The sequence below is a fragment of the Quercus robur genome, chromosome 12, assembly GCF_932294415.1.
Source record: "Quercus robur chromosome 12, dhQueRobu3.1, whole genome shotgun sequence".
Taxonomy (NCBI): domain Eukaryota; kingdom Viridiplantae; phylum Streptophyta; class Magnoliopsida; order Fagales; family Fagaceae; genus Quercus; species Quercus robur.
The window spans coordinates 1689437-1709397 of record NC_065545.1 but is presented as its reverse complement, the minus strand read 5'-3'; the positions used below and the strand labels follow the sequence as shown (position 1 = coordinate 1709397).

The window sequence follows — 19961 nt, the reverse complement described above, 5'->3', positions numbered from 1 at the left end:
ACAAGCAGATTTGTAATGATCTGTTTGCTTCGGTTGAGGCTTATTTTTGCTGCTCTTGCCTCTTGCACATGCACATATTCACGAGAGAGAGAGAGAGAGAGAGCAAAAGGTGAGATGGGAAAATGTAAAGAAGTATTGTTGAAACTTGAACCAAATGTGTGGTTGTATAGATTTCAAAATGTGTGGTAGTTGGGATATTGACATGTAGAATGTGTGAAGGGGAAAAAATATTAAGTGGGCAATGATATTACTACCTATTGGTGCACTTACTTTTTAAAAAATAACTAAATTATTTTATAGTGGGCTTGTGGGTGCTTGTATATGTTATTTTGTTTTTGTTTTGATTGAATTGTGTTGAGTGGTGTCTAAAAGTTGGTAAGCTAAAGTTTAATGTTTTACTATTATTTAATTTTTTAGTTAAAATGACCAAGTATAAAACCACACCTACTTACGAATTCTAAACAAACTAGGAAATATAATGCAGAGATAAATTAATTAGGAAAGGATATTCAAATTCTAAAAGATATCATTATGTCTACTAAAAGACTAACATGGAAACTAAATTAAATAAAATCAATTAAGAATGTAATTTATGTTGCTTTCCCAATTATACTATTAGAGATTGACATTATTGTCTTCTTGATTGCAGGTGAACCCTAATCTATCAGGATTGGTCTCATTGAATCCTGGGAGGATTGCCGTTGAATGTGTTAAAGTGGCACCAAAAATAGAAATGCTGGAGGCTCCTACGACAACAAAAGACATGATGGAAACAGAAATAAAAATATCGTCGCTGCCCTCGCCTCTTAAGGTACTCGGATGCATAAATTTTTTGATAGAAAGCTTCAAAATATATCATTAACCAGCTGGATTAATAACATCATTAGAGAGACTTTCCTGCAGAAACGCAGGAGCCTCTTATAACCAAACTGCATAACTACAGTCAGATCTAGCCATACATAATGATTTAGCATTTCGAGCTAATGAAAATCTCTCTCAGCCAAAAAAGTTATTATTATTTTTTTATTATAAAATATAGGGTGTTGATTTAGTAGGAGACTGATCATTTTTAGTATAAAGTGATAGTACAAAGAAATCCATTGTTGCAAACTGGCTCCTCGACGGTAATCCTAATTTTTTTCCATTTTCACCTTCAGTGTTTGGAGTCGATGAAAGATTTTTTAGATTGGGTTGATGAAAATTGGAAAGAAATTGAAGCTTGTTCACGTTGGATCGATAAACATTACACACAATGCGAAGAATTCATTATCCACCCCGAATTGGAAAGCTTCGAAGGTTATGAAACATTGTATCCGAGTGCCGACAAAGGGGAATGGGAAAAAGTCCTTGAAATATGTCGTAAAGAAATGTTTTTATGTACTGCCCCGATCATCAGTTCCTTGGACACGGTATTCCACCTAGCAATCTCTGATGACCAAAAAGAATATTTTGAAAAACTTCTACAACTATTACCTCAGGAAAGTTTACGCATAGCAAGTGCTTTAAGAAGGAAAAACAAGAAAGGAAATAATCTTCTCCACATTGCAGCATCAGTGGGGAGTGTGATGATGTGTAGCCTCATCATTAGCATCTCAAAATCAATGATAAATACTTATAACAATGAAGGTGAGTCCCCTCTCTTCGTAGCAGCACTTAATGGTCAACAAGACGCTTTCCTTTACCTCCATTCTGAATGCGGCCCTAATGAAGACTACTGTATAAGAAATAACGGTGACACCATTCTACACTGTGCTATCGCTGAAGAACACTTTGGTGAGCATTTTGATGCTTTATTTTTTGGTAATCGGTAATTAAACTTCTATCCTTTGAGGTTTAGAGAGATCCTCCTCAAATCTGAAGAAAAAAATAAAAACACTTTTCCCCTCAACATCTATTTAACCAAAATACACTTTAATTAAACATGCAGAGTTTAGAAATGTTGTATATTAAGTTCAAGGGTAGGTTTTCAAAATTACCCTTCATACATACTAAGTGTTAATTTTTTTTCTTTTTTTCCAAGGAATGTGGAAAGATTTGTCCCTGCAAGTATTTTGGTGCTTGATAAACTTTGCATTTTTATTCTGAATTTATCAATTATGTTTATACTAAATATGGATAAACTTTTGTACGTAAAGAGATTTTTATAGAAATTTAGAATATTCTGCTGTTAATATAAATAGAGGGGGGTTGTTAATTTCTTCAAACCCTAAGAAATAAGAGTGTTTTTTTATTTTTATTTTTTATTTTTTATTCTCTCTTCAGGTTTGGATAAAGTGTCATTTTCCAAAATCTCAAGAAAGAGAAGTGTAGTTACCCTTTTTATTTATTTATTTTTAAATAATAAGCATTTTAATGCTTTAACAATTAAGTGACAGACACTTGCATATATATATATATATATATATATATTATATGATCAAGTTAAATACTTCGTATATATATATATATATATTTTGTAAATATTATCCCCCACTAAATAATTTTTTATTAGATTCATATTCCAAAAAATCTTATTGTTAGATTATACCTTTTCATTATTTTTAATACAAATATCAGTTTTTGTGTTAACCAATCATTATCTATTTATTTAATAAATTTATGTTTTGTATATAATTTTAAAATACAAAAAAGCTAAAATTTAAACAATTGATATATAAATGAGGTAGTTATTGATCTCTTTTTATCCTAAAATGTAATGCATATGAATATTTGTCAAAATATATATCCAATAACAAAATATTAAGGGTAAACATATAAATATATATATATATATATATATTACAATCAAGTTGTATTTGTTGTAATTATAAGTAATATTATGCCATCTAATAATTTTTTAATAGATTAATATTTTGAAAATTCATTGTTTAATTATATATTTTCTATGTTCGCAATATATTACGTGACAAATTTTGTGTCAATCATATGTTATTGCTATTTGATCTATACTATTATCTTTAATGCATAATTTTAAAATAGAAAAAGTTAAAAATTTGATAAATTAGATAGTAATTTATCTATGATGATCTTGAAATTTTGCAAATATTGAAGCTACAAGAAAAAAAATGTGATTCAACTGAAGTTGTTAAAATTTGCATTCAAAATAAAATTATTAAGTAGTGTAATGTTATTTAAAATTTTATTCATCAACTACTTGAATTTCGTTTGAGTTTTGAAAGTAAATTATAATTATTGTTTTTGATAGCATGGAAGTGGATTATTAATCTGTGGAATAAATTTGTTGATATTGTTATTGTTATTGTTGTTATTACTTAGAATCAGATAAAAGAATCATTAAGTCACATTTGGTTATGTGCTTGGCAGAATTGTCGTATAAAATACTTGGCTTGTATGGAGGTCTGGTAGATTTTACCAATAAGAAACGCATAACCCCTCTCCATCTCTTAGCAAATAAGCCTTCCGCCTTCAAAAGTGGCAGCAATCTTCGATGGTTTGAAAATATCATCTATCACTGTGAGTATATTGTAAAATTTTAAAGATCAAATAAATAAACATCATATCACTATTTTGTCTTTTTTTTTTTTTTTCTCCACCCACCCCCTCTTTTAATATCGGATTACAAATCATTTTAAAGAAGAAAATGATTATTGTCACCGAATTAAACTATCAACCCTTCCAGAATTCAAGTTCGCAGAATTTTAATTTAGTTACATTTATTTCCAACTAACCGTTACTATATGTCTGTATCCATTGTTAATTGGAGAGAATATCTAACGGGTTAATTATTATGCATATCTGTAAGATCCTCTGGACTATGTAAAGCTCAGTGGCAAGCAGTGACGCAAATTGTCAGATATTTGAAAGGCACAAAGAGCTTGGGTGGAATTGTGTTTTGGATTAAGTGACTTAAATGATAAAAATTTAAAAGTGGTTATGTAAACATTGGAAGCTATGAATATAACATGTAGCACAATGGTCAGTAAGGCAATATAGATAAAATGTTAGTTTGGCCATTTGAAATTAGGTATACTTGGGAGATCTCAGATCTGTCGAGGTTTTCTGCAACAACAATATCGTTATCTTACATTCTTACTTATAAAGAGTGAAATGATTTGGTACAACGACAAATACATTGATGTTCATATATTTTAATTGTTCTTCATTTTCTCTATCGAAGGCAAAAAATTTCACGTATGATTAACAAATCTCCTATAAGAAATCACCAAATAATAGTGCAACAAGAGTACGGAAGATTATACTCTGTTTCCTTGTGGTATGTGACCCGATCTATCTTCATCATCTTGTGGCATGAAAAATTCATTTACAATGTGGTATGTGACTTAGCTGCTTTCATTTCAGCAATTGTCGGAGGAATAGAAGAACAGGAGCTAATTAACGAAGCAGAAAAGAAGCATTTAAGATCACAAGATATCCCTGGAGACAGACACCAAAGTGAGAAATGTTCACACACACACACATCACAATGTGTTACCAAAAAAAAAAAAAAAAAAAAAACTAACGTGTGTGTTCAAGTAGTTTTTTTTTTTTTTAAATAGAGGAAAAGTGTGTTCAAGTAGTTAGTGATAAAAGCTAAGGGATTTTTTTTTTCTTTTGATATCATGAGTTGAGCTTCTATATATTGTTATTGGTCAAGACAATGATTATAAACAGATTGATATTGATTAATTGTGTTTGTGTATAGGATCCAACGGAGCTCTATGGGATAAGTTACAACATCCACCTAATTACAGAACTTGCTTTGAGTTTGTAAAACTTGTATTCACGGCAGTGCCATGTATATTTCTGTTTTATTATTTTTGTAATCTTCAATACACTAGGAGTACAGTGATAAAAACTTCCTCTCTCACGTCATAATAGATTCTACTAATTAAATACTAATTAAATTCATAATAAAATATATTATTCATGTGAAAAGAGGGAAAATGAAGACTTTGATTTGAGATATACTTTATAACTAAGCTCTTTTTCATTTTTCAGCAATTTTTAGAAAAACCACAAGGAAGGAAGCTGATATAGAGAACTCTGTAAGACCAGACCACGTTAACCACGGAGGTAGATTTCAAAGCGAGAAATTAATGTTCACACCATAATATGTTATAAGAAAAAAAAAATGTTCGCTACTTGTATGAGTCTGTTTAAGAAGTCAGAGAAGCCTGAGTAGAAAAAAAAAAAAAAGGATTGAGAAGCTAGCACACAAATACATTTCACTATTTCAGTGATTTGACTTGAGCTTGTTGCTATTGGTCTATTCAAGAGAATGATATTATTAAATGTATTAATATGGATTCAATTTATATTTTCTCATTCTTAATTTTGTGCTGTAGGAGACCCATCACCCTATCGAGTTGAAAGGCATCAATTACAACTTCCACCTCATTACAAAACCTGCTTTGAGTTTGTAAAAGTTGTCTGCAAGGCTGTGCTCATAATACTTGGTACTTATACGCGGTCCTTTATTCTTTGTTATATATATATTTCCTTTGAGTAATTCCAGCTATGAACACACATAGTAGATTTCACAACAAATTTTATATCGGTTGAATTGTCATATTATTATTGGTTTTCACGTAAGTTTGCCGACACTATTTTAATATCTACCATTAACAATTTGTCATTCTAGGAAGATGTGAAATTCATTATTCACACAAGAAAATATTTGCTTGTCTAGAGAGAAAATTTCACTATGTGTAATTGTACATAAGTTGAGAAGTAAATTGCATTATGAGTCACAGTTAGCTTAACTGGTAATAAGTTTTTTGTTGTCGAAAAATGAGAAATTAAAAACTAACTCCTAACAACTATCATACCTGGACTAACTCCACATTATAAGCTTAAGTACAACACTTGTTGCTTAGTTCTTTTAGTGTTAACTACTTGTAGCTTAGACAGTTAACACTGCTATGTCTGTCCATCTTGTAACTCTATACTTATTGTTTTCCTTTATATATATGTCCAAAATATCTATCAATTATTGAATTAGTAATGCTCCAATTACTACATATTTTAGTACATAAGTTTTACTACAAAAATGGCGTATCATTTTTTAAGCATACAATAAAAAAGTAATTCTGAAATTTATTATAATTTTTGTTGATGTCATATCAACCACGTTCATTGTTACATTAATTTGTAAATCTTTTATTATAAAATTAGTAATGACTTTAGTATTTTCATTATTCAATTACTTAACAAATATCTATATGTCAGATTTAATTGGTAACTTTATTGGTGGTATGGATCTTTAGGAGCTCCGGAGATGGTAACGAAGGTGAGGAGGACGAAGTTGAGGAACGAATGGTCTATTCTGATCATGAACAAAGTGCTGAAGAACACTTCAATGTATCGATTTTCAAAAGACATACATTCGCTTTCTTCCTACGATCCAGTGATACATGAGCATGCAAAATCTGAAAAAGTTGATGAGAAGAGCCCTTATGGTGTCATAAAAACTGAAGACGATTTAACTGAGAAGTATCTGCGTACTTTATCCAGCTTAAATAAAGACCACGGAAAAGGTAATAATCTAATTCAACCTTAATATTTTTCAAGAGATAATCAATTACACAATTTATTTATTAATTTGTATATTTTATCTTATTCAAATTATTTACTTATTATGATTTATTTAAATAATTATAGTTTATGACTTTACGTAACTAATATTTAATTTCTTAGTTAAAAAGCCTAAAATTAGTAATAATATTAATTGGAAAGTAAATTTATTTGTAAAGTAAACTTATTTAAATAAAGGAAAATTCTCAGTTTTCAATGTAGTAATAAATGTAAGATTTACATTGTACAACAAACATATGTGTACAACATTGTATACTTTTTACAAATATGTATAGTACACGTTTATTTAGTTTGCATTTTGCAATATAAGATTTACATAAAATATAATAAACCAATAATTACCCTATAGTAACCAAAATCTAGGAGATAAGTAGATAACTCGTGCAGTGGTGTTGTTTCTGATTCCTCAACTACGTGCACGGCCAACTTGGACGACGATTTAGTAGTGGAAGGGTTGCCTTGTGAGAAAGCCTGCAGGGCATGGGCCTAAGGATTCGAGCATAGTAGGCCATTAGAGCCGATGGATAACGACTGTGGCCTGGTTTCAACTAGCCCACTTTATGTATCATTTTGGAAACACAAAGCCCAAAATCGAACTCAGCCCATTACAAGTCCAACTCCATTAGTTATAGATCTAGAGCTACAAATATTTCACAACTGACATTAATATGGGCAATCAAGTGACATTGTTGATAGGTCTATACGAGAACAAATAAAACTTTGTAAATCGAATTATTGTGAAAATTGTTATAGAAACTAGTAAAACTTTGTGGATTCAACTATTGTGAAAATTGTTATATAAATTGTTATAGAAACTAGTAAAACTCTGTGAATTCAACTATTGTGAAAATTGTTATGTAAATTATTGTGTTTACAACATTACTCTAGTTATAAATGATAATTCTTCTATAAAAAAAAAAAAAAAAGAGGTTATAATGATGATAAGAAACCACATTCTTATGAGAACCAATGATGGAGGTAGGGCATGTAGGTCTTTTTTGTTGTAATTTCCTTTGGGTGGCCTTTTTCTTAAAGTAAATTCTCACGCAGGAGTAGGTATCTTTTGTTGTAATTTCTCGTGTAGTCAATAACCTTTGTGAAGTAAACTCACATAGCGAGGAGTCATTTTTAGTGTAGATCTCACATATTGAGTGGTCTTTTCCATGATGTAAATTATTGCATAGCGAGTGATTTTTTTTGGTGTAACTTCTTACATTAGTGAATGACCTTTTCCTGATGTAAATTCTCATGTGATGAGTGGTCTTCTCATCGGCCTAAATTCCTACTCAGTGGGTGGCCTCCAAAATTCTATTGTAGGAAGTAATGCTCCTTTATCCATTGCGGGAGGGATAAATATTCCATACTTATATCCCTTGTGGATAGGATATAGCTGCTTTTTTTCCCTGCGGAAAGGATGGATATTCCAAACCATTATCCCCTGTAGGAGAGATAGACCCACATTCTCATCTATACACTAAACAGTATACCCATTTCGCTGAACCCATGTTTCTATCTTCGCTTGCTTGGACTAAAATTTACATTTACATGTCTTTGGACTAAAATTTATTAATCTGCAAAATGGTTCTTATTTTTAAGACTTTCGACTCCACTTTTAGTTGTAAGTGTAGTCAAAAGAACGTCAATTATTTTATAAATACCTAAATTTGTACCAGTTATTAATCTTAAATTTATGCCCCAAGGAGGAGATTGAAAGTGTCACTCATGGATGATTGAGGTATTCTTGATATAGTTCGAAAGTAATAAAAAATCAACAATGCTCAAAACTGCTTAATAGGCGATGGTGAAAAATGATGGTTGCTTACTCAATTGATCATATCTTTTAATTATAATGGTTTTTTGAGTGAACCTTGCTTTATTGGAATATAGACACCCAAGAATTCAAAATAAACACAAATTTGACATAATTTTGATTTAAAATGAGTAAGATATGTCTATTTGACGTTAGAGAAACAATGTTGTCAATGTGTCATGTAATGCATATGCCTTTGCAAGAGTATGAAAAATGCTCCAAAAAATTTATTTGTCCATAAATAAGCCTCAAAAAGGTTCAATCTCTAGAAAGCTATAGAGCCCTTTACAAACTGAAACAATTGTAATTTGAGCCTATAAATATCCACTACATGCCTCAAATCCAAATCATTTTCTAGAGAGAGAAATTTAGCTATTATTATCACAAAAATTCTCTTGCTTTCTCTAATATTCATCACACCAACACACTAGAACATTTTTTAGTCTTCATAATCTTTCTCTAGTAGTCAGTTTCATAGAGAATTCATTTTCAATCTTGCTTCTAAACCTTTTAAATAAATAAATATATATATATATATATATGTATATTATCTTTGGGTGTTTTATTATTATGTTCTAAAGAGATTCTCTCAATTTCAATTCAATTTTGTTATTGTAGATATTGAAGAGCCGATTAAAAGCTTAATACCTGTGATGCCTGAGCAAGGTAAGTTCATTCCCCGATTACTCTTATATTGCTTCAATAGGGTTGAACATGATTTATCAATGAAACTTTTTCCTTTTTAGAATATCCAAAAAAATGAAAAGTGTAATCATACCCCTCCCTACTTATCGATCTCTTACCCTCCAACCACCCCCTCATTTCTTACGCAGGGTAGAGAAAATTATGTATTTTTCTTTAAAAAAAAATTAAATTAAATATGTTGCACTTGCACAATATATTTTATGCTCACAGAAAAGGAAATGATAATAGTTTTGGATAAAATTGAGTAAAATTTATTGTCTTGTGCAATAACAGAGGAAAAAAAGAAAAAGGAAGACAGTGATCAGTCAAAGGCAACAAATGTACAAGATTCTACCAAAAAAAAGAAGAAAAGAAGCAGACAAAAAGACATTGATCTGTCAGAGTTAACACCCATACTAGTAGCAGCAAAGAATGGAATTACCGAAATGGTTAAGGAAACCCTCAAGAGATATCCCATGGCCATGTATGATGTGGATAAAAACCAAAAGAACATAGTATTATTGACAGCGGAGCATAAGCAACCTTGTGTATATGAGCTCCTACTCTCACTCAAGGAAGAGAAAATTATTAAAGAAAGTATTTTTGGTGAAGTGGATAATGAGGGGAATAGTGCATTACATCTTGCAGCGAAGAGTACAGATTTTAGTTGGCCAGTTCCGGGAGCCTTATCCCAAATGCAATGGGAAATCAAATGGTATGAGGTAAGAGCCCAGAATGACCAAGCTAAAGAGGACTTTTATTTATCATTGATTCCTCCTATATTATATATTGGAAACTACTAAAATTGTTACAAAATATTATAAATGAGTGATATTAGGGATGCTAAAATTTTTACAAATACATAATTTTTATAACTAATGTGTCACTAATAAAAAATAAATAATTTAGACATTCTTTTATTATTTTTAGAAATCCACAAATTATACTCATTATTATATCGGTTTGCCAATGTTATTCATTTATTATGCTTTTTAAATCCACCTTTCATATTCATTGCCACAAGATAGAGTTCGTAAAGACTTAGTAATTCCTTTACAAACTATTGTGACAATAGTAATAAATATATAATTACTTTTTTGTAGTGTTATGAGTACTATAAATTTTACTATATTGAGTTTACAAACTTATGTGTCATTAATCATGAAGAGGCAATTCAAATCTTCATTTAAGAGTCTTCTAAAAAAAAAAAAACCTTCATTTAAGAGGTGGTTGAAGCCCATCAATTATATTTATTACTAATTAGTTTATGGCTCATGCTAATGAGTGCCCTTAGGACACTGGTTAAGAATCCAGTTAAAGAAAGTTTTTATAGGAAAAGAAAAAAAGCAAATTAATATTTTGACAGCTTTTTTTATTTCTCATAAAATTGATGTCAAAATTTACTTTAATTGGATTATTAAACAGTGCCCTAAGGGCACTTGTTAGTATTTCCCTTAGTTTATAAGTTTTATGTAATAAAACTTGTAGAATGTTTAGTATTTTTCAGACTTTTTTGTGATTGGTGCCACATCAGTTTGTAAGTGTTATATAATAAAATTTTTAGTATTTTTAACATTACTCCATAATATTTAGAGTAATGTTAGAGATATTATAAATTTTGCAAATTGATATATAACTAATTAATAACAAAAAAAAAAAAGTGGGTTTATCCCACATTGGAAAATGAGTGTGAGTTATAGAGGTTTAAAACTTGTGTTGTGTATCAAAGAGTTGGACCCTTTTGGATATATACCATTGTTAGTTTTTTTAAAACTTGCTCCCCTCTCCCCTTGTGTGTGTGTTAATATACTTAATATTCTAAAAAAAAAAAAATCAATAACCAAAACGACTAATTTTGATATTCATTTATTATATTTTTTAAAATTCACAAATTATATTTGTTGTTGCATCAGTTTTGAGATGTTAAACTATAAAATTTGTAGCAGCTTTAGTATTTTTCTTAGGTTTGGCTTGTTAGATCTTAACGAGGTTTATTGGATACTGTGACGAGGATGAGATAGACTATTTCTCAGCACTTGATTTTGTTACACGTACACACAAAAAGCTTGTCGATCTTGGATGAATTATCAGCCCACCACTTGATTAGATCAGCATGTCAGAAACTACTACAAATTGTTACAATGGGGTCACTGATTGGACCTTGCTTTTAGAAAGAAACTAATGCATTCCTTAGTTTGGACTTTTTTTTTTGATAAATTGGAAATTGCATTAAACTTAAGCGGCTAAGACCACTTCATTACAAGTACGATCCTAGGTCGTGCCCAGTTTGTCCAAAATTAAAAGGGGGGTAATTACAGAGGGAGGGGCTTCAAAAATAACAAAATCTTCCTCCATTTCAGTACCAATTCTTGCAAGTCTGTCTGCACACTTGTTACCTTCCCTGTAACAATGCTTGATTCGAGCTTGAGGAAATATCTTCAGCATGTCCCTGCAGTCATCAACAAGAGAAGCAATCTCACTATTAGTTTCAGCTGCATTAGCTAGTAAAGAGACAACGGATGAGGCATCCACTTCAACTTCTAATGCATTTATCCCAAGACTCAAGCAAAGCTTTAGACCATCCCTTAATGCCCAAAACTCTGCTGCAAAACTAGTGGTAAAACCGATAGATCTAGCGAAACCACTGATCCAATCTCCATGGCAATCTCTGATAATTCCTCCTCCACCTGCAAGACCCGGGCTGCCAAGCGCTGACCTATCAGTGTTCAGTTTTGTCCACAATGGCTGCGGTTTGGTCCATCCCACTGCTATCCGCATTACTCTTGAGCCATTTACATGATTCAACACACAGTAAAAATACTCCGCTACCTGATTCTCCACTGCCTTGCGAAGATTATAGGATAATGGCTTAGCAAACAATCTTTTATTTCTAAATAACCAAAGATTCCATATTCCAAATAGAAAAAAGGTGGCCCATTGTTGTTCCTTACCCGGTACTTTGGAGGAGTAGCAGGCATTCAACTTTAACCAATCTGCAATATCAAGGTCAAAAGAATACCGGAGATGAGAAGGGCAGTCAGCCTCTGCCCAGAATCTAGATGCAACTGGGCAGTCTCTGATAATGTGAATAATGGTTTCTTGATCCTCATGACACCAGTCACAGGATGTGTCTCCAATAAAGCCTCTCAGAGCTAATACTGTCTTTGTGGGAATGCTTTTCAAAAGGCATTTCCAAATAAACAGTTGAATTTTGGGCAGGATTTTAAGCTTCCAAATCCAGTTGCCTAAAAATTTGGGATCATTTGGGTTTAATCCTGTAGCTAGCATATACGCATTCTTAGCATCAAACTCTCCTTTCGAACTAGATATCCAGCAAATATGATCTTCCCTTCTCGAAGCAATCCGGATAGGGATGGCTCGGATAGAGTGAACCAAAAGGGGGGGGCAGCTCAAAAGAAACACTATGCAAATCCCAAATTCCATCCTTTTGTACATTAGAGACTCAAAGCTCCTCCTCACCCTTGTTCAGGGGTCCTTCCACACAACTCCTTAATGACCCAAAATCAAGCCACTTATCTGCCCAAAAAGATAGTTTACTATTGTGTCCAATAACCCATTTCATACCTTTCTCACACAAAGTGGCTCCCTTAATGATTGCTGCCCAGGTTCTTGACTTTGGCTCCCTTAGTTTGGACTTTGTACCATGCTTGGACTAAGGTTAATGCATGTAACGTTCATTTATGTAGTAACAGAATGCATTAGGTCCTCTCCATTTGAAATAGATATGAAAGTATAACCTTGTCTTTTTATTTTCAAAATGCATGCAGTACATTAAGAAATCTTTATTGCCAAGAAGCTTCCATTTTCTCAGCAACAATAATAGCCAAACCCCAGAGGAGGTCTTCACCAAGAACCACCAGAAACTTGTTGAACAAGGAGGGAATTGGCTAAACAACACATCGAATGCATGCTCAGTGGTAGCAGGCCTCTTTGTCACAAGTACCTTTTCCACCGCAACCAACGTGCCTGAGGGTTTTGAAACCACAGTCAATAAGGCATCCAAAATTTACGCATGCTCATCCTTTGTGTCCTTCTACTCTTCACTCATAGCAGTTGTCATGTTCCTTGCAATTCCCACATCTGGGTGTAGAGAAAGAAATTTCCGCCACGCCTTACCACTAAAGCTTTTGCTGGGTTTAACAACATTCTACATTTCCATAGCTTCTACCTTGGTGTCCTTCACAACCGGACATTTCTTCATCTTTAGGAATCAACTAAAATTTGTCTCTTCCACCTCGTATATAGTGACCAACGTGTTGGTAACGGTGTCTTCTATGGCAGTGTTTCCACTCTACTTTCATTTGGTGTGGGCTACCTTCAAGAAGGTGCCACAACGTACATACAGGGTTAATATTCCTATCTTCAAGAATCTGATGGCTCAGGTTATTGATTGATACACTTTCTCCAATAATATTGATACTATACTTGTACTGTGTGCTCTATTTCAATAAAGCAAAACAAATTTTATTTGGGTGAATTGAATATTATCTACCTTCTTAATTACGTTGTTGAACCACAATTTATTGTGGGGAGTTCAATTGGTTTGTATGTTTTATTTTTTATTATCATTATGAATTTGAATTTGAATGTTTTGAGTCAACTTTAATTATATATAGTTGTAGGAAATAAAAATGGTAGGAAATAAATTTTTTATAGAGTTTGTAATTTCATTTAAATTTGTTGGATTAGTTATTGTCTAAACAAATATGTTGATGCTTTAACATGTAATCCCAATGTTCTCATCTTTTTTTAGTAATCTCCCTAAGTTAGTTAGACATAGGATGTCTATAAATTACCCAGACTAATTTATGGATGACTTGAGGTTGACTTAAGAAAATGTTTGTTTATGTTAGTGTATTTAGTAAACAAGCCAGTCTCATACTCATGTTTAAGTGTAACTATAGAATAAGTCAAGCTTAAACATAATAATGTGTTCGTAAACAAATTTGTATGGATAAGACTTGATTTAATGTGTACATAAAAGCAAAATGTGTTTGAGCTTTGCATTTAACTGTCAATTTCATTATATAGTGAGGAACAAAAATTGTTAGCAAGTTGATTGTCCACACTTGCACCAATTAGGGTACTTGAAGAATAAGGGAACAAAGAACCAAGAAAGAACACCAGTGAAATACCGGCCAAAAACTCTCTGAAGGTTAAATCAGTGATAGAAAAATCTCTTAAAACTCAAGAATGTGAGAGTTAGGAAATTTCATGTACCTTAAGGAAGAGAAAGTTTGATTCTTACATAGTGGTGTAGAGCTGACCAAGATCTCTTGAATGTAGTAGCTTTCCTTGTAGAGGAGATTTGGAGTTAAGGTTCTGAGATCTTAAGGCTTTTCTTCCCATAGGAAGATACGAACGTGTAGTAAGGTTTTTGGGCGTGGTGTGCAAGTTATTACCATATAGGGACACATGCATTGAGAATACGTGAAGGATTGCGGGACTCAGTGTACTCAACCGTTGGTATGATCATTCATTCATTGGTATGATCATTCATCTGTCGGTATGCAAATGATGAGGTGTGAATCATCATTCAGGCATATACACGAGCTACCCAATGGGTCTCTGAGTTGAGTGGAACATCGATCTGTTGGGACTTTAAGGGATCGAATGAGGCATTTATCCTGACAGATCCTTGGTTGGTAGGTCTCGTTGGAGGAGGCATTTATCCTAATGGGCCAAAGACAAGGTATTTCATCTTGAAGGGTCAAAGTGCCAAAAAGACTTTCTAAGGCAAAAATACCTCTATCAAGTAGAATTTTTATCTTGTATTAAAAAAAAAAATGCTATTTTTAATTAATTTTTAATGCTCAAATATGTGGGATGACAAAAATTTCTTATTCCACACTCAATCCCTCCTGTATTGCGCGGATTGGTCATGTCATATCATATGTGCCTAATATTACGCGTCTGCAGCGAAAACTTGGGACTGAAATCGAATAATCTTCTCCTTAATTTTCATAGAATTGAATGAGTTAGGCCCACTTTTGATTTGGACCATTGAGTTGCTTTCCAACACCCACTTGATTAAGGTGGGCCTTATGAACTTCGGCCTTGATGTTACATTTGAAAAACGTGGTACATGAGCAACATTTTGGCATCAGAATTTAATTTTTTACTCCTACTATTGTGTCGGTGGGAGTAAAAAAATTTAAGACCAACTCGTTCCATAGGTCTCATTCTATACATGAGATTCAAGTCGCTTCGATGAGTTTTAAGGATAAAGCTCTAAATTTTTGTGTTACAATATTAATTGGATCATTGTTAAATTTTGCTAAATTATAAAGTTATCATTTCTAACTTGAATTTCTGCACATTTAATCTTGTATGATTTTCTAATTATCAAAAACATAAACCTTGCATTATTTTCTACTTACTAGTAAATTCAAAAATATGTTTGACTGCCAAACATCCAAACCCTCACAATTGGCCAAACCCTCCACTACACCCAAACCAGCAATTGAGCAACACAATTAGCAAAATTGGCTTACAAATCACCAAAAAAAGAAAAAAAAAAATCCAGATTTGGATGAGAGAGAGAGAGAGATCACGAAGGTTTTTGGCAACTCTTCAAGGATCTTAGGCAGTAGCAATGATTCGTCATGACTCGTCATTGGTTGCGGAGTGGTTCTTGTATTGGCCTGTCCATTTATGGTTTTTATGGCGGTGTGCCTTAAGCCACACACGCATAGATGACCATTATAAAATAAATAAATAAAAATTTGATTTTATTTAAAAATTTTCAAGGAGGACCTAAATTGAATAGAAAATACTTTTGGGATATATATATATATTTTTTGGTTTTGCATAATGATTTAGAGAACACATATAGAATAGAAAATTGTTTTTTAGAGCATTTTGCTAAATAAGTGAATAGAGACTATAATTTCAATGGTTACATTCCCTTTCTCTGCGCTCTCCCCAAAACACTTTGGGCCAAGGAGGAAGATGACACCTTCTTGTCTTGTTGTTTGATTTTTACAAGTACTTCATTAATTAGCGTGCCCTAACTACCAGTTAATACTCTAACCTAACAAAAGATATTTTGACTTATAATATTTTTGCAACTTGTTAATATCGTCGTCACATTTATAACGCTATAATCATTAACATTATTTTCATCGTGCAAGAAGAAAAGGAGAAAGAAGAAGAAAACAGAAGCCAAGATTCTCCTTACTTTATAGAACACAAGCTCTCTCTCTCTCTCTCTCTCTCTCTCTCTCTCATATACACACACAAAGAAATACACGTACAAGGTACAACGCTGAGTGAGAGCCATGGCAGAATTGGAAGGTAGACCAGCTTTGGCAACAACTACTACTGTTTTTGATCAAGGAAAACTTCCTTTCATAAGCAAGAAAGTGGAGACATCAAACGGTGATGATAGCACTAGTAGTCCACCTCCAAAGCCATTGCTAATTGTTACACCAACTACTAGTGGCCAATACCCTGTAATCTTGTTTCTTCATGGCTTCTACCTCCGGACTTGCTTTTACTCTCAACTCCTTGAACATATTTCCTCGCATGGTTATATTGTTGTTGCTCCTCAGGTATTTCGAATCCCAATTATTTGCTATACATTGATTTGGATCACTTAATTTCTTTCTCTCCTTTATATTTGTACTTTTCTAATTTAGTTTACTAAGAATATTAATTGAACTAATATCTTTCTCCCTTTTTTTTGTGTCTCGTTTTTATGTTTATGCTTGTTACCTTATTACTTGTGATTATAAAATTGGGAAATTTTGTTGTTGTTGTTTTTTTTTTATTTTTTTTTATTTGTGTGAAACAATTTCCATATATTAACTTTTATTAAAAGTTTATTTACTTATTTACTAAATATTGTTTAAAATATGTTGTACATTTAAAAAAAAAAAATGAAGTTTTAAAAAGTTGTATAATAAACAAATAAACTAAAAGTTGTGTCAAAGATACTTTTAAGATTTTTGTGAATAGTACTTGTATTGACAAAACTATGGTCTTGTGGGCACTTTTCATTCTTGTTAGGACGTCACTTATTTTGACATATATTGGTTGAATTTTTGTACCAATTTAAGATATTTTATATGTTAATCATTGTTGTACAAGAGATGTTTGATGAGATGACTAAGTAAAAATATATAACAGGGCGCCCTTTCATAGTTGTCGTATTTTATATAATGTTTTCAGTTCAAAATGCAATTATGGTCTATGAACTATTGTTAGTTCATCATTTATGAATTATTCAATATTGTGGGGGTTTTTTTCTTAACAAATTAAAGATTTTACTAACCAAAAGAAGGGACAAAGCTATATAAAGGAATATTGTGGTACTTTTTTATTTTTTATGAAAAGGAGTATTGTGGTCCTTTTAAATTTTAAAAACAGGTCAATATCATCCGTACTGTTCCTTGTCTATATCTTTATGCTGATCTGATCAATAAATTAAGGTTTTGGGGCTACAAATATATATTTTTAAATGGAATATTAAATTCATGTGTTTTCATACATTTTGATCTTGTAATACTGACATGCAGTCTAGTGTGCAACATATGCATTGAGAACATTTATAGCCAAAAAAAAAAAAAAAAAAACATTTGTCATGTCAATAAATTGTTATTAGTAATGGAAAGAATGGATAATTAAAACCTTATTAAAGCTTAGGGATTAAGTGTTCATTTGGCATTGGTTATAAAAGCCATTTTTTTTTTTTTTTTTTTTTTTTTTTTTTATACTATTTAGGTCCTACTGTACTATTTCAGTTACCTTTAGTTTTATTTACAGTACTTTCCGCAAAAAATTTTCAGTTTCAGCTAAATAAAGTGTTCCCAAATAGACACTATTTTTTTTTTTTTTTTTTTTTTTTTTTTTTTTGTTTTGAGAGAAAATAGACACTAAATTAATACAATGGTTAAAACATTCTATTCAAGGATAAAATTGAAATACTAGACTAAAAATGATAATTTAATCATGGTTTTAAATAAAGTACTATAGGGTAAATCACATAAACCATCATCGAGATTTAAGGAAATTCAAAAATTGTCTAATATTTTTCAAAAATGACACAAACTCCCTGAAGATACTCTTATTTGATTTTTCTTATTATATAAACATTTTGATGAATTTTTACTTTAAAAAACGCATGTTTTGATTTTATTAATTATAATGGCATGTAATTAATGAAGAGGTTGTAGAAGGTTATCTATTATCTATATCAAAACTTGGAGGGATGAAATATGGTTTATCAAAATAAGAACATATATATGGGTTTCTAACATTCTCCCAAACTTTAAGAAGGTTAGTATAATTTATCCAAAAACTTAATCACATTTCAGGAAATGGATGAATATATATTTAATTTTTTTAGTATAGGATATGGAAATTGTATGAAATGTGAAGAAAAACAGGTTATCTAATGTAAATTATTTTAAGGAAAGAATGGATCTCCCACAAGCCATTTTAGAGTTATTCAATGGTCACAAGAAGTTATTCTTCTTGAAATTGTTACAGAACTCTCTCTCTCATTCATGTTTGTGTCATCTTCTTTTTAAGCTATACCTCTACATACCATCGAGTGGACTCGAAGAAATTGAATCAGCAGCAAAAGTGACAGATTGGTTATCAAGTGGACTTCAACCTCAGCTTCCTGAAAATGTTGAAGCAAACCTACAAAAGCTTTCTCTAGCAGGCCACAGCAGAGGTGGAAAAGCTGCATTTGCACTAGCACTGGGTTACGCCAAAACTTCCTTAATATTTTCAGTATTACTAAGCATAGACCCCGTGGCTGGATGTACTAAATGTTGCCGAACCCAACCCCATATTCTCACCTATGTTCCTAGATCTTTCAACTTATCAATTCCAGTGACAGTAATTGGCACTGGGTTGGGTCCAGAGCAAAAGAATTGCTTATCGCCACCATGTGCTCCAGAGGGTTTGAACCACGACGAATTTTTCAATGAGTGCAAGCCTCCATGTGCACATTTTGTTGCTAAGGACTATGGTCACATGGACATGCTAAATGATGATCCGTCGGGTATTGTTGGGGAATTGAGTGGTTGTTTGTGTGTGAATGGGAAGGGTCCAAGAGACCCCATGAGGAGGAGTGTAGGTGGGATTGCTGTGGCGTTTTTGAAGGCTTATTTGGAAGGTGAGAGTGGGGATTTTGTAGCTATTTTGGCTGATCCTAGTCTTGCTCCTGCGAAGCTTGAACCAGTTGAATTCATTGAAGAATAAATTCATGCATGCATAATGCTCAAGTTTATTGGGAATGAAAACATGGATTGTGGAGTACGTATTTGGTGAAAAGTAGCTCAATTTATTGTTCTTTTTTTTTTTGGGCTGAAATTCTATTGTATTTTAATGTGTAAGAACTTATGTTTTAATCTAAAGGACTATTAAGTATTTAAATTATTTTGGTTTGTGACTAGATAATTAACCTCCCTCTCTCAATTTATTTACCATTTGGATTTATTTATTTATTTTAATTTTTTATAGTTGAGAAGATAGAATTTAAAGTCATATCCTGATTGTAAGCACAATTTTATAATTTGGAAGGAAAGTCAAATTCCCCTCCCATATAGGACATCAATTTAGAAGGAAATTCTCTCACGCTGTAGCTTTGTGAGAATGAGCTGAGAAAGGCATACACTGCATGTATAAACATATAGTACACTAATGTAGCACATTGTATTGATTATGTATGTATGTATATTGGTGAGGAATATGTAACTTTGGTTTTGTTTCTTGTTTTTAAATTAAATAAGCACAAAAGAGTGTCCTTGAACCTAATTGGATAGTAAAGCATAAGAGTTTTGTTTCTTCATGCAAGGTTAGACTCCATATAACAAACTATGTTATTTGATACAAAAGATAGAGTTTCCCCTAAGCTATCCAAGCATTTTTGGTTTTA

General features: G+C 32.0%; 2 protein-coding genes across 2 annotated transcripts; both read left to right on the top strand.

The window, feature by feature from the left end:
* The first annotated feature begins 742 nt into the window (after positions 1–742).
* On the top strand, positions 743–13539 carry LOC126709949 (uncharacterized). The gene is made up of 11 exons (XM_050410328.1): positions 743–811; positions 1158–1773; positions 3325–3474; positions 4321–4413; positions 4664–4756; positions 4960–5034; positions 5307–5417; positions 6228–6497; positions 8984–9031; positions 9344–9771; positions 12838–13539. The coding sequence occupies exons 1-11, from the start codon at positions 764–766 to the stop codon at positions 13462–13464; spliced, it is 2559 nt and encodes an 852-aa protein (XP_050266285.1). The 5' UTR covers positions 743–763; the 3' UTR covers positions 13465–13539.
* A 2655-nt stretch (positions 13540–16194) lies between these two features.
* On the top strand, positions 16195–19462 carry LOC126709943 (chlorophyllase-1). Its single transcript, XM_050410323.1, has 2 exons — positions 16195–16623; positions 18605–19462. The coding sequence occupies exons 1-2, from the start codon at positions 16351–16353 to the stop codon at positions 19283–19285; spliced, it is 954 nt and encodes a 317-aa protein (XP_050266280.1). The 5' UTR covers positions 16195–16350; the 3' UTR covers positions 19286–19462.
* The last annotated feature ends 499 nt before the right edge of the window (positions 19463–19961 follow it).

Coding starts and splice junctions, on each gene's coding strand:
- LOC126709949 (XM_050410328.1), top strand. CDS start 764: ATGATGGAAACAGAAATAAAAATATCGTCGCTGCCCTCGCCTCTTAAG. Junction 9,032..9,343: donor ACCTGTGATGCCTGAGCAAG/GTAAGTTCATTC, acceptor GTGCAATAACAG/AGGAAAAAAAGAAAAAGGAA. Junction 9,772..12,837: donor GGGAAATCAAATGGTATGAG/GTAAGAGCCCAG, acceptor AAATGCATGCAG/TACATTAAGAAATCTTTATT.
- LOC126709943 (XM_050410323.1), top strand. CDS start 16,351: ATGGCAGAATTGGAAGGTAGACCAGCTTTGGCAACAACTACTACTGTT. Junction 16,624..18,604: donor ATATTGTTGTTGCTCCTCAG/GTATTTCGAATC, acceptor CTTCTTTTTAAG/CTATACCTCTACATACCATC.